General features: G+C 41.2%; 1 protein-coding gene across 1 annotated transcript in view; it reads left to right on the forward strand.

Moving 5' to 3' along the window:
• The first annotated feature begins 388 nt into the window (after positions 1-388).
• The window catches only part of NBEA (neurobeachin), an 827,350-nt gene continuing 816,135 nt past the window's right edge, over positions 389-11,603 (forward strand). Inside the window, exon 1 of the mRNA XM_025215995.1 lies at positions 389-563. Coding sequence (XP_025071780.1) covers positions 389-563 — 175 coding nt within the window. The remainder of the gene's footprint in view (positions 564-11,603) is intronic.

Below are 11,603 nucleotides of genomic sequence, written 5' to 3' on the forward strand. Positions count from 1 at the left end.
CAGACAGGAGGCATCTCAATCCTTTCTACTCCAGTTTGAGTTTTGACATTCTCCTATGACACACAGTGCACCTTCCAAGGCTAAGCAAGCTCTCTCAGCCCCAATTTGAAGCAAGAGTTTTGCTACTCCTAAATATGCTTGCCTGAAAAGGCTTTGTAATCTTCATATGCCTTCTTAGGAATGGAAAAGTCAGTTGAAGTCAGACTTTTCCATTCCTAAGTATAGTTGGTCCATTGCACTATCCAGTGCAGAGCCATCAAAGCTGGACTTCCCATAGCTGCCAGCCAGGAGACAACCCCATGGTGCCTTTCAGCACAGGACAATTGGCACCAAGGCAACTGGCTTACTTCCCTGAAATATTGTCAAGGAAGAAAATTCTGAGGTGGTGATGGTGGTAACTCCTACTCAAATAGAGATGGAGGCTGTAGCTATCATCCTGGCAAAACCAAAACTTTGCCAACAAGCTTCTCAAGAGGAATTAAAAGTTGATACTGACATTTCAGAAAAGAAATTAAAGGTTGGCATGGAAGATGGCCTAGACATCAAAGGAGCAACTGAGTCAGGTAGTATAGCTTGGTATTTTTGGATTTGAAAATTTTCTATATTGAGTCCCATATGTACCTTCAAGGTTCGTACAGTGAGAAAGCACAGATCACTTCTATTATCTGTGTATGGCATATATTGTTTTAACCTTTTCTTTTACTAGTCTGATATCTCTCTTTTCTTGTTACAATGATGGTTAAGCTTAAAACATGCCAGCTTTCCTCAGATAGAGGGAATACAATGGTAAAAAAAAAAATGATGGGATTCTGAGTTTAAGGGTATATTTTTCTGAAGGAAAGTAAATAATGTTAAGTTATTAATACGTTATAATGTACTATCTATAGCAGGCAAGGAATTTTGTATTCCTTGTTAAAAATACAAAAAACACAAAATGCAAGAAAGGTACACAACAGACTGGATAACAAGAGGTAGAACACTGCAGGCCCATTTCTATTGCTAACTACATTATTGTAACACTGCTGAAGTCATTGCCAGGATGTGTGGATGGCTTGTGTTTGAATGGAATTTTGTGGTTATATTTATTTTATTTTTTGGAAGACAACACAGGAATTACTTTGGTTTTACCACTAGAAGGAGAATTTAGCATGGAGAGTCCAACTGCAAGTCAGTGTCAATTCACATTGACATCATAGGCAGCTGTGGGAGCTCAACCCCCTTTAAAATCAGATTACTTCTATTAAAGAAAATTCTGTCATCAGAAGAGAACATTACAAGTACAGGACTTTGACTCATTGGTTGTCAATAATTAATACACAGCGAATTTAGTCCTTTTTGACAAATAAATTTATTCACAAAAAGAATGTGATTTTTCAATGAATTTTCACTATTAGTAATTGCTGGAATCATTTTGAGAACAATTTTTCCCTTGCCAATTGTTTGTAAGCTGCTCACAAGACCCTTTTTTACCATATGACTGGCCATCTCTGGAAATTTATGCTCCCTGGTTGAAATACTTAGGTTTTATTTTAAAAAAAAGACTCCCTTTCCTGTTTTAAAATTATCCACAATCATTATTAAATTAAATTTCTGTGAGAAAAATAAAAAAGAGCTTTACAAAATGGCTGCAGGAACACTTCTGATTCAAACACTGTCAGGCATAGTTATTTGTAACAGCTACCATTATTCTTTTGCTTACTGGCTTAAAGCTCACTTACAGTAAACCAATACAAGAGGCAGCCAATTCTAGATAAGTAATCTGTGGGTTTTATTTCCAACACTATTTAGTAATATACTTTTTCTGTACCCAGCTGTGGTCATTAGGATAAAGCGGTCACTACCCATCTATTCTCAGAAATGGACAGACGAAGTTTGCATTCATCTGGAGTAGCTTCACAATCTTCACGTAAATTAGATTCTCTTTACAGCTGTTTTAACTGTAACTATTATATATCATCTGACTACAGAATATTGTATGTGTGATATATATTCTGTAGTCAGATTATATGAGATCATATATAATATGAAAATCGCTGGTCATTTCAACACTAGCTCAAAAAAAAAATCAGAAATAGTCATTAGGCTAGACCTCCTCTTAAAATATTGAAGGCTAGAGTTAAGATCAAAAGCAAGGTGGACTAATTGGTCTCCAAAGGAAACTGTGACATGGAACCTTGCACTAGTCAGAAACTGTAGGAAATTACTTTAACATTTTGAGCAGGTGGTTTGAAAACTAAACATAATGGATGAACCCATATTAGATTTGGGATTTAATTATGTCTAATAACTATAGACCACATTTTGTGGTTCTTACTCGGACAAATTCTCACTAGAATGAACGAGAGGCTGCCTGACCAAGAACAGAATTAACATTGAGGGCTTCTTTTTCTCCTATAGCAAAATAATACACATGAAAATGAGTTCTCTCACTTAACGTATGGAATTTCTCCTTATGTTTTCCATAAAGGAAGAAGGCTGAGAACAAGAGCCATTGGTTTCCCTTACAGTTCATTGTTCTTCAATTCTCCAAGATCAGCAGAATACAAGATGACCACTGTGTGGGTTTCTTGCATCTTCTCCATTGCCAAAATCAGTTCTGCTCAAGACAGCTCCCTCATGCTTGCTGGAAATCTTCCCTTCTGAAGTTGTTCCTTGAATTCCCCAAAAAGGGGTTTTCACAGTGTGAGGGTGTGAAAATAACATCCATAGGTTATGAAGGTTTCACGTGATGGAAAAATCCTAAGTAGATCAGCTAGCTCCCCAGCCCTTCAATTATGGAGAATCAAGCCCCTTGAAAGTACTTATAGGCTACATCCAGATGAGCACAGCCATGCGGTATGTGGTACCACATACCAAATACCACACATTCAACATATGCAAAGTAGCAGCGGGGGGGGGGGGGGGGGGGGGAAAGAGGAGGGGGGGGGGGGGGCAGGTTGACCCTGGGATCTCCAGGGGTCAAAAAAAAACAGCACAAAAAAAGCAGAGCAGCACACATGGGGGCAGTATGTGCCACCCAAACCAGAAGCCTGGCAGGCCAGAGCCATGCTCCAGCTGCTGGCCAGGCTCCAAGTGACAGGATGACTGCTGCTGCCTCACCCAGGATAGCCTCCCATGCGCCAGAGGGTACATGGCATGAGCATTCCCCAGGGACAAGTAGCAGTGGCACAAGGTGTGTTGCTGCTATTTGTCCCTGGGGAAACAAACACCCATGCTCATGTGGACATGGCCATAAACTGTTTTTTTTTCTAGGCCATAAAAATAGAATTCGTCTCTTTGGTGAGTACAGTCTCCCCACCATGTGCACATCATGTGCACAAGGGCAGCATGAGGGCAGAATATGTAAAGGAGGAGGAGACCTTAAGATTTGGCCCTTTATGAGAAGTAAAACAGTGGGGATGTGTTTTGAAATATAGCTTATGGAACAAATTTTGATGTCAGAGTCTTGATGATTTTTTTCAGTAATGGGGAGTCCTTTACAAATCAATGGGAATAAAAATATCTACTGTTAAACTAATTGAAACAACTGATCCTAGAACAGAAACAGATTTTTAAAAATGCAAATAAAAGGAGAGAGACAATGAGAGAGAGAGAGAGAGAGAGACTGCAACTGCAGGAACAATTAGGTGACCTCAGGCCTCTCTTTCATCATCAGACTTCTATATACTCCTCGCATTTCCTCTTGGCCTTCCATTGAAAGCTCTCTCAGCTGGTGGCAAAACTGGCCATTCCAGTTTACTCTTACAGATCCTTGCTATTTGTTCTTTTTTTCAGCAACACTGCCAAGCACTTCTAAACATAATGCAGGATTCAAATAAAGAAATCTAACTCAGTGTTTTAAATATACAACTATAAGAAGTTGTTAGCCTTCAATGTTGTCAAAAAGAAGAATCAAAGGAAGTCCATAGAACGGTCTAAGAAAATAAAGTAAACATAAAACAGTAAAAGGAAGACTCTTCTATGGAAGCACATTTATTTTCATTTAGGAGAATCAATCTAAAGCAGTGGCGATGCATAAGGGGTGCACAGGGGTGCACGTGCACCCCATGAGAGAGCTGGTGCACCCTCTGATAGCGGCATTCCCGGGCAGGGGGGGCAGGCAAGAGCGCCGGTGCCCCCTCTGAGAGTGCCAGTCAGGGAGTGTGCCAGGAGAAGCAGTCCCCCAGTGGCTGATCCCGCTGACTCGGAAGTGCCAGCATCACGCCCAGAAGTGCCAGCAGCATGCCGCCACCATGTGTGGGTCTGTGGGATCGACTGCAGGGACCCTCCCCTGGCCTGTGGGATCAGCTGCAGGGGGATTCCCCCCCAGTCGCTGACTATCCACTGGGTCGGGCAAGTGCCCCCGCACCCTGACTCAGGAGGCACCAGTCACCCATTATTTAAAACCTTCAAATTATGAGCTTTGACCCAAAATTATAACCTTTGTTTGTGGCAGTGGTGGCAGCAATCCCTTGATACAATGCAAGGATGGCAGTCTTCCAGTAAACTGGGAAGTCATCAGTGAATCCATAGATGATGGAAGAGGCTGATCCAAGATCCATATGTTCAACTACAAATATGGCAAATAGTTACAGGACGAATGAGTAGATCCTGGTAATGTTGGGTCCCTTTGTCCCTCTAGTTTATCTGCCTCCATAATATGGCTGGTTTGCTCAAAATGATCAGAGCTTTGTTTTATGTCACAATGCCACTGGGAACGATTCCATGTTTGTCTCTCCCAGGTACTGATGTCAATATTGCATTTCTTCAGACTGGCCTTCAAGATATCCTTGAAACTATTATTTTGCCTACCTCTAGAGCAGTAACCATTGGTGAATTGGGAGTATAGGGCCTGTTCTGGGAACCATTTGTAAGGCATCCATATCACATGTCCTGTCCAATGGAGCTGGTGCCACATAAACATGGCTTCAATGCTGGTGGCATTTGCTTGAGCCAGAACGCTGGCATTTGTTCTTCTGTCCTTCCTGATCAAACCACTAATTGCATAGATTTATAAATAAAACCACTAGTCAATACAACATACCTGTGTATATCAACTTATCTACCAACTTCACTCTGATGCTGTACTACGTGGTAATAGTACTATTCAGGGACAGTCTGAGGGTGAGTTTTAACTACTGTTCAAATTTTAAAATTCTAGCTTTGTACCATATTTGGAGGGAAATGTCTTTTTCACACAGATCTTTATTACTTTATTGCTTTGCTAACTTGGCTATCCTATCTTTTCCTATCATAAAAATTTACAGCTACAAAACTGACACTGAAGAATGTCTGCCTATTAAACATGTCCCTCAAGGATTACCAGTGTTAAAGGAAGAGATTTTGTCAGCTACTAATGAAATCCTTCAGGGAGGCATCATTGAGACTTCAGCTAATCCTTTGGCCCTATCCTTTTTGGTTAAGAAAAAAAGCACTGCTTTCTATGTAGACTATAGATAACTAAAGTGAATCACTTTAAGGGTGAGCTGCTAAGAGAAAATATTGGATGTGTGGCTTTTTTAACTTCTTTATGATTTATAAAAGAAAACTTGAAAAGTTATGTATCTTCTAAAAAAGTTTTTCCCTTTTTTTAAACAAAATATGTTTAAAAAAAACTAATAGACTGTTGTTGAGAAGTGCCTTCTGGTATTAAAAGCAAAAAAGGTTATTTGGGTAAATGTAATATCATTTATTTGACCAACTAAATGTTTGGGGAAATTGTTCTTTACAAGCTTTTGGGCACAAACACCCTCTTTAGGCATAGGGAGAGTCTGCTGTTTTCTTGTAGTCTCCTGGATGGAAAAAGCCAATATGCAAAATGCAGGTCTGTGAAAATGTAAATGCATGGTGGCGAAGATCAGAGGCCATAGGAGATAATAAGTGTGAGACAGGTAGGTGGGAGATGAGGAGGGGTAATGCTGACCTGGGGATAGAATGTAGCTGGTAAAACGTAGAATGGTTATCTGCGGTTATCGGATGGCAGGCAGGATATATTGTGCTGTAAATCCAATGTCTATATTTAGACCATGATTTTTTTGTATCCAGTAGATTTATGAAGTTCATAGGTTCATCTATGAAAAGTATTTTGTAAATTCCCTATGAGGATTAGAACGGAGAGATTGGAGAGAGAGACGTTGTCTTGTGAGAAGTCTGCACCCACAGGTAACCGGATATTTTTATTTTGATGGATTTTTAGTGTGCATTCATTCTGGTACACCAGGTTATCCAGTGCACTAAATGACCATTAGGGCATCTAGTGCACTGGATGAGATATATTACATTTCTGGAGATGAAGGTGTAAGATTCAGGAATGATGATGCTTCTGTTGTGGGGTGTGGTTATTGTAGGAGTGCTGGAGATGTGTTGGCAGGTTTTTCATTTCTTGTAAAATGGTCTGGATTCATTTGATGTGTTTTGGGCCATAGAAAGTTTGCTTCTGGGGATGAGATTGGTGAGGTTTGGTGCTTGTCTAAAGGCTAGGATGGGTCATTCTGGAAAGATTTATTTAAAAATTGGGTCTTCTGGCATGGGGTGCAATTGTTTTGATATTAAAGTGAGGATTAGTTTTGATTTGAAAATTGCACAGTAAATTGCAGTCATGGTAATGCTACATTCTCATAATGCACTTGATCCAAAACATACTGAAATTAATTGAAAGAATCCTACTAATGCCAAGAGGATTTAGATCAGATTCTATATGTGTATCTGAAAAATAGATGTGTATATGGGTGAACCACTATTTTTTTAATAGTTAAAGTGCACAGATAATAAGCCAAGGGCTTCTTGAACTATACTGTACGTATTTGGTGCTATAGACGTTCATTCCCCATGTATATAATAAGGTTGAAATCTACAGCTCCTGAGATGCAGAAAGGGACTCCTATCTGCACATATACAAAAAAAACCTAATAGCATCTATCAAACTACTATGTAATTATTTCTAACCCTTCTGAGCTGGTGGTCCCTCAGCACTATTGAAATACAAATGATAAGTAAGGTGCTGAGGCAGCAGTTTCACTCTGAGTAACTGAAGCAGCATCAAAAATAACATAAGGCAATATTTGAACCTGCCAAAGTGAGCTCCCTTGATGAAATTTCCTTATTGTGCTGTTGAGCCAAATTGCTTTTTTGCTGCCGTATGCAGCTGTTAGGCTTTTACAACACAGACCAATTGTGTAGAGGTGCTGAGCAACCATAGCTCCATTTTCTCCATGTGGATTTTGTGGGTACCCAGAACCCCTGAAAATGTTATTGTGACAGGGGGCTGTCCTGAGGCTGATCTCTGCATCAGCCTACCTACCTGTCTTGGGCAATCTGCCTGCCTATATCACCTGCAACACCTTGTTAGTAAATAATTAAGTTGTTCATTAAACGGGAGACTACCCTTCATGTGCCCAGCTATACCAGATGGTGCATACATGCTCCAACCTTTCCTACACCTGTCCCATGCCTCGCGGGTGTTACTACCATCGTAAACACTATACGCCCTGGCGTTGAGCCCTCTGGCTCCTGCCTGTCTGCAACACAGAGGCACCGAGTTCTCTAGTGACTGGCTTTCTGTGCCTTTCTCTTGGATGTCTGACTCAGTGCCTCTCTCCTGGGCACCTGGTTCTGCATCCCCTTAGCTGAGTCCCTCTGGTGCTATGGGTGCTGCACCACCCTGGCTGCTCCCTTCTGGCACGATGGACTATCCATGAGACTGTACCTGTACTTCTCTGGCTCTATAGACTTGCTGAGCCATTCTGGTGCTTTGAGCTCACTGCACCCCTGTGGCTACGCCCCTCTGGCTCTATGTTTGCTGTGCCAGACACTGAGTTCTACCAAATCATATGCCCTCTCTCTCCAGGCACAAATGAGGCCTCCAAACCTCCCCTTCTAGCCTTATCCTGACCTAGGCAGGCAGTACCAAGTCTCAAGTAGCTTCATCAGGCAGGAGCTCCTTCCCTGTCCATTGCCAGAGACAGAGTGTGTGTCTGCTACAACCTGGGCTTATATATCCCAGAACACTGCTTCCTGCCAGTCAGGTGACATCGACAGGTATGGCCAATTACTCCCTTAGGCTGCTACCTTGGCAACCTGTAGCTGGGGAGCTCTGTTTAGCCTGCAGAGCTGGAAGCTCTGTTTGGCCAGGCTTCTTCAGCCCTAAGGAGCAGGCGCGTCTTAGTGCCCTGCTACAGTTACCAATAGGACCAGGACCAGGAGCTCACAGGAACTGAGCTATGCATTATTTTCCTCCAAAAACTAAATACCAATATTTCTATTGGATTAACATAAAGATCCTTGTAGCATTAAGAAGAAGGAGCTGCCTTACTGCCTGCTTCTACCTGCTGCTCTTGCTTCATGTCATAATAGGAAGAGTTTTGCACTGCCAGTCAAGCAAGCCTGATTAAGGTCACTAAAGCAACACAAGATCATGTTTGTGTCTACCATTAATATGTTAAAAATCTTCCCATAAGTATGTGTGTGTCTGAAACTCCACCCACACATTGATATGTGCCAAATCCAATTGACAAACCTCCTAGAAAATCAATAAAAATATTATGTTACACCCACACATAAAAACTAATATTAAGATGAATTAAGCTCATAGGAAAATGTGAAAACGAATCAGCCAGCCTATTGAGATAAATGGTCCTTTTGGTGTGAAATGAAATTGATTTAAATCCAAGGTTTGGGAAGTTATTGAAAACAGATCTTTAAATCATTTGTGTGATTAAATGTAGCAGATATGGAAATCAATGCTACCTGTGTGCAAGTATCGCTAAAGGTATGCGGCTTAAGAGTTGAAATATCATGCTGGCCCCAGAACGAGAAGCTTGACTCTTCACACTGTATGAAGCCCAAGTCCCTGTGAAGATTTGGGGAGCTTGGTTTTCAGAGTGCACTTCTGCAGCATTGGATCATGCACTTGAATAGCTATTATGTGCTTGCTAAAATATGAACTCTGGTTACAGTTTAAGGTGATTTATTATTATGGTCTAGATGCAGGTTCTGACCTGTATGCTAGAGCATGAATGCAGAACTGATGTGCTAAAAAGACTCTGAGTAGAAGCTGGGCACTAGGGACACGAGCTCCTTTCAATTTATTTCAACAATTTTGAGAGACAGAAGACAGAACACGATGGCCCCTTAGAGATTAACTCATTTAGAGAGGCAAAAGCTTTCGTAGGTGACAGCCCACTCTGCTATGAATGAATTTTCGGGGATCATGAGTACCAAGCAGAAAGGAATAAAGTCGGGTAAATACAAAGGATAGGGAATGGGGGAAGAAAGGATAGGGGGAGAGGCCCAGGTAGGTTGAAAAGCAAAAAAGGTTTAAACAAAGCAGATAATACATAAGGGTTATAAAAACTAATTTAGGTAAAAGGTTATAAAAACTAATTTAGGTAATGGGAAAAAAATCCAGAGTCTCTGTTAAAAACACCTAACACAATTAAGTCTGTGGGTGACTTATTGTTTCACAATTCCACATGAGGCCGCAGTTGATCTTGAAGCATGTCTCCTATGTTGAAACTTCTACTGGTTTTTGAGAAATTCCTTATGCTTGCATATCAAATACTTTGAATGCCACTAAAGCCAGTAATGTTTCTTAGCCTTTAACTTAGGAACATAAGACTAGATGAGACCTCTGGGGGCACCTGATACTGCAAGCAATCAAATCATATCATCCTTTCCAAATGCCAATCAAGTTCCATGTTAAAATCGGTAGGTCGCTGATCAGCAGAAGCCTTTTCCTGATTCCCAGTTCATATTATTCATGGTTGTTTTATACCATTGTGTTCCTATAATGTGCCAATGTGTTCCAATATACCAATGTGTTCATTGTTCCTGTTCCTTCCTGATGTATTTATACACAGGAGTTATATTCCCTCTCACAGTATGTTCATAAGGTAGACTGCAGTGTATCATAGAGCTACCCCTACCAGCTTCAAACAAGTCAACTTGAATACTGAAAATAGTCTGCTGCAACAGAAGGTTCCTTAAGTATTTATTTATCTTGCCAAGAAGATTATAGCAAAAGGTTTGTTATAAGTGAACTTTGCATTATAGCATTTGATCCTATTTCTGTTATTCCAGTCCTAGAGGTCATCAAGTCCTTCCCTTATGATATTCAGATCTTCTCCTATACTGACTATGACTCCTGGCTATATGCCATCAGCAAGTTTCATTAACATGTCCCTAGTTTTTGTGTCAAGGCCATGAAAATATTAAGAAAAATAATTCCCAACATTGAACTTGAGAAAATCCACTAAAAGCTCCCTTCTAGCCCAGAACTTCTCCTTTCAAAGCAAATTTTGTCCTCTCTCTAGCCAATTCCTCACCCTCCTCACAATTCTTGTACTAATTCCCATCTTCCGTACTAATGATTTTCTGTGTAGAGAATATCAAATTCTTTATTGAAATGTAGATAAATTAATTCATTGTATTTCCACTATCTAGAAATCAGCTGTCCTATCAAAGAAAGACAGTAGGTTAGTTTGTAGAGGGTAGACCCAGGATCCATTTATTTCATTTCCCATTACGTTTATGTCTTTAATTATTCATTCTTTCAAAATATATTCTAAAACTACTGATTTCTGACAAATACAGCTGCTATAACCCAGCTCACACTTGTCTCTCTTTATATATGCATTTTCTATTTTCCACTCGGATGTTACCAGTCAGTAATTGATAGACTGATTAAAAACTATTTTTTGCCCTGTTTTGGGGCCCTGCCAGCACCGGCCTCGGGGCTCTTTGTGTTGAGGGGGGAGGGGAGGAATGGAGTCGGGTGTGATGTGAGGGCAATAAAGAGTTCTTCTTTGGACACATGTCTGCCATGAAGAGAAGCCAGCCCTCAAGATGTCAGCTGCCCCCTTGTCCCTCCTCCCCACACTAGGGCCTCTCTGCCAATCATTGCCAAGGAGTGAGGCCTCTCCACCAGTCAGTGTAGAGGTGTAGGGCTGCTATGAAATGCCTGCAAAATTGGCTCTGTGCACTGCAAGGGAGCCATGATAAGCCCTTTGTCTCATTGCAATTTAGGTAGGTCGCTAAGCATAAGTGACATCAGAAAAGTTCCTACCTCAATGAGAACAAGGACCCAGGCTAGAATCAAGGGTCACTTCCCACTCAGGGAAGCAGTCACTCTACTGAGTTACATATCCTCTGGCTTGTTCTTTTCATTATGGACCCACTTATCTCCTCTTGACTGCAGAATCCCAAATTGCACATAAATGGAAAATGTGATGGTTTTCTTACAACTTCTGAAGTCATCCAAATAGTCAAGAATCTTAGATTTGATTTTAAAAAATGAAAATTTGTCACCCTCATAGGGCATGTCCAGACGAGCACTCATGTGCCTCTTACCCCGTCTCAAATCCCTTTGAGGCAGGGCAACAGGCACGTGCGGGAACAAAAAAATGTTCCCGGCACTGCAAACTAGCAGCACGGTGAGAAAATAAGACCCCTGGGTATCCAGGTCTAAAAAAATCGATGTTTAAAAAAGCGGGGCAGGCAACCGGAGACTGGGTCCTCCATAGAGATGCTCTGGTGGCCAGGCCGCATGTTTCAGCACCAGGGCTCCAGTGCTGGTGAGTAAGGGGTAGGGGGGGGTTGAAGGAGGGGGGAAGGGACTGTGGGGGGGA

Source organism: Alligator sinensis, unplaced genomic scaffold (genome assembly GCF_000455745.1).
Source record: "Alligator sinensis unplaced genomic scaffold, ASM45574v1 scaffold1014_1, whole genome shotgun sequence".
NCBI classification, from domain to species: domain Eukaryota; kingdom Metazoa; phylum Chordata; order Crocodylia; family Alligatoridae; genus Alligator; species Alligator sinensis.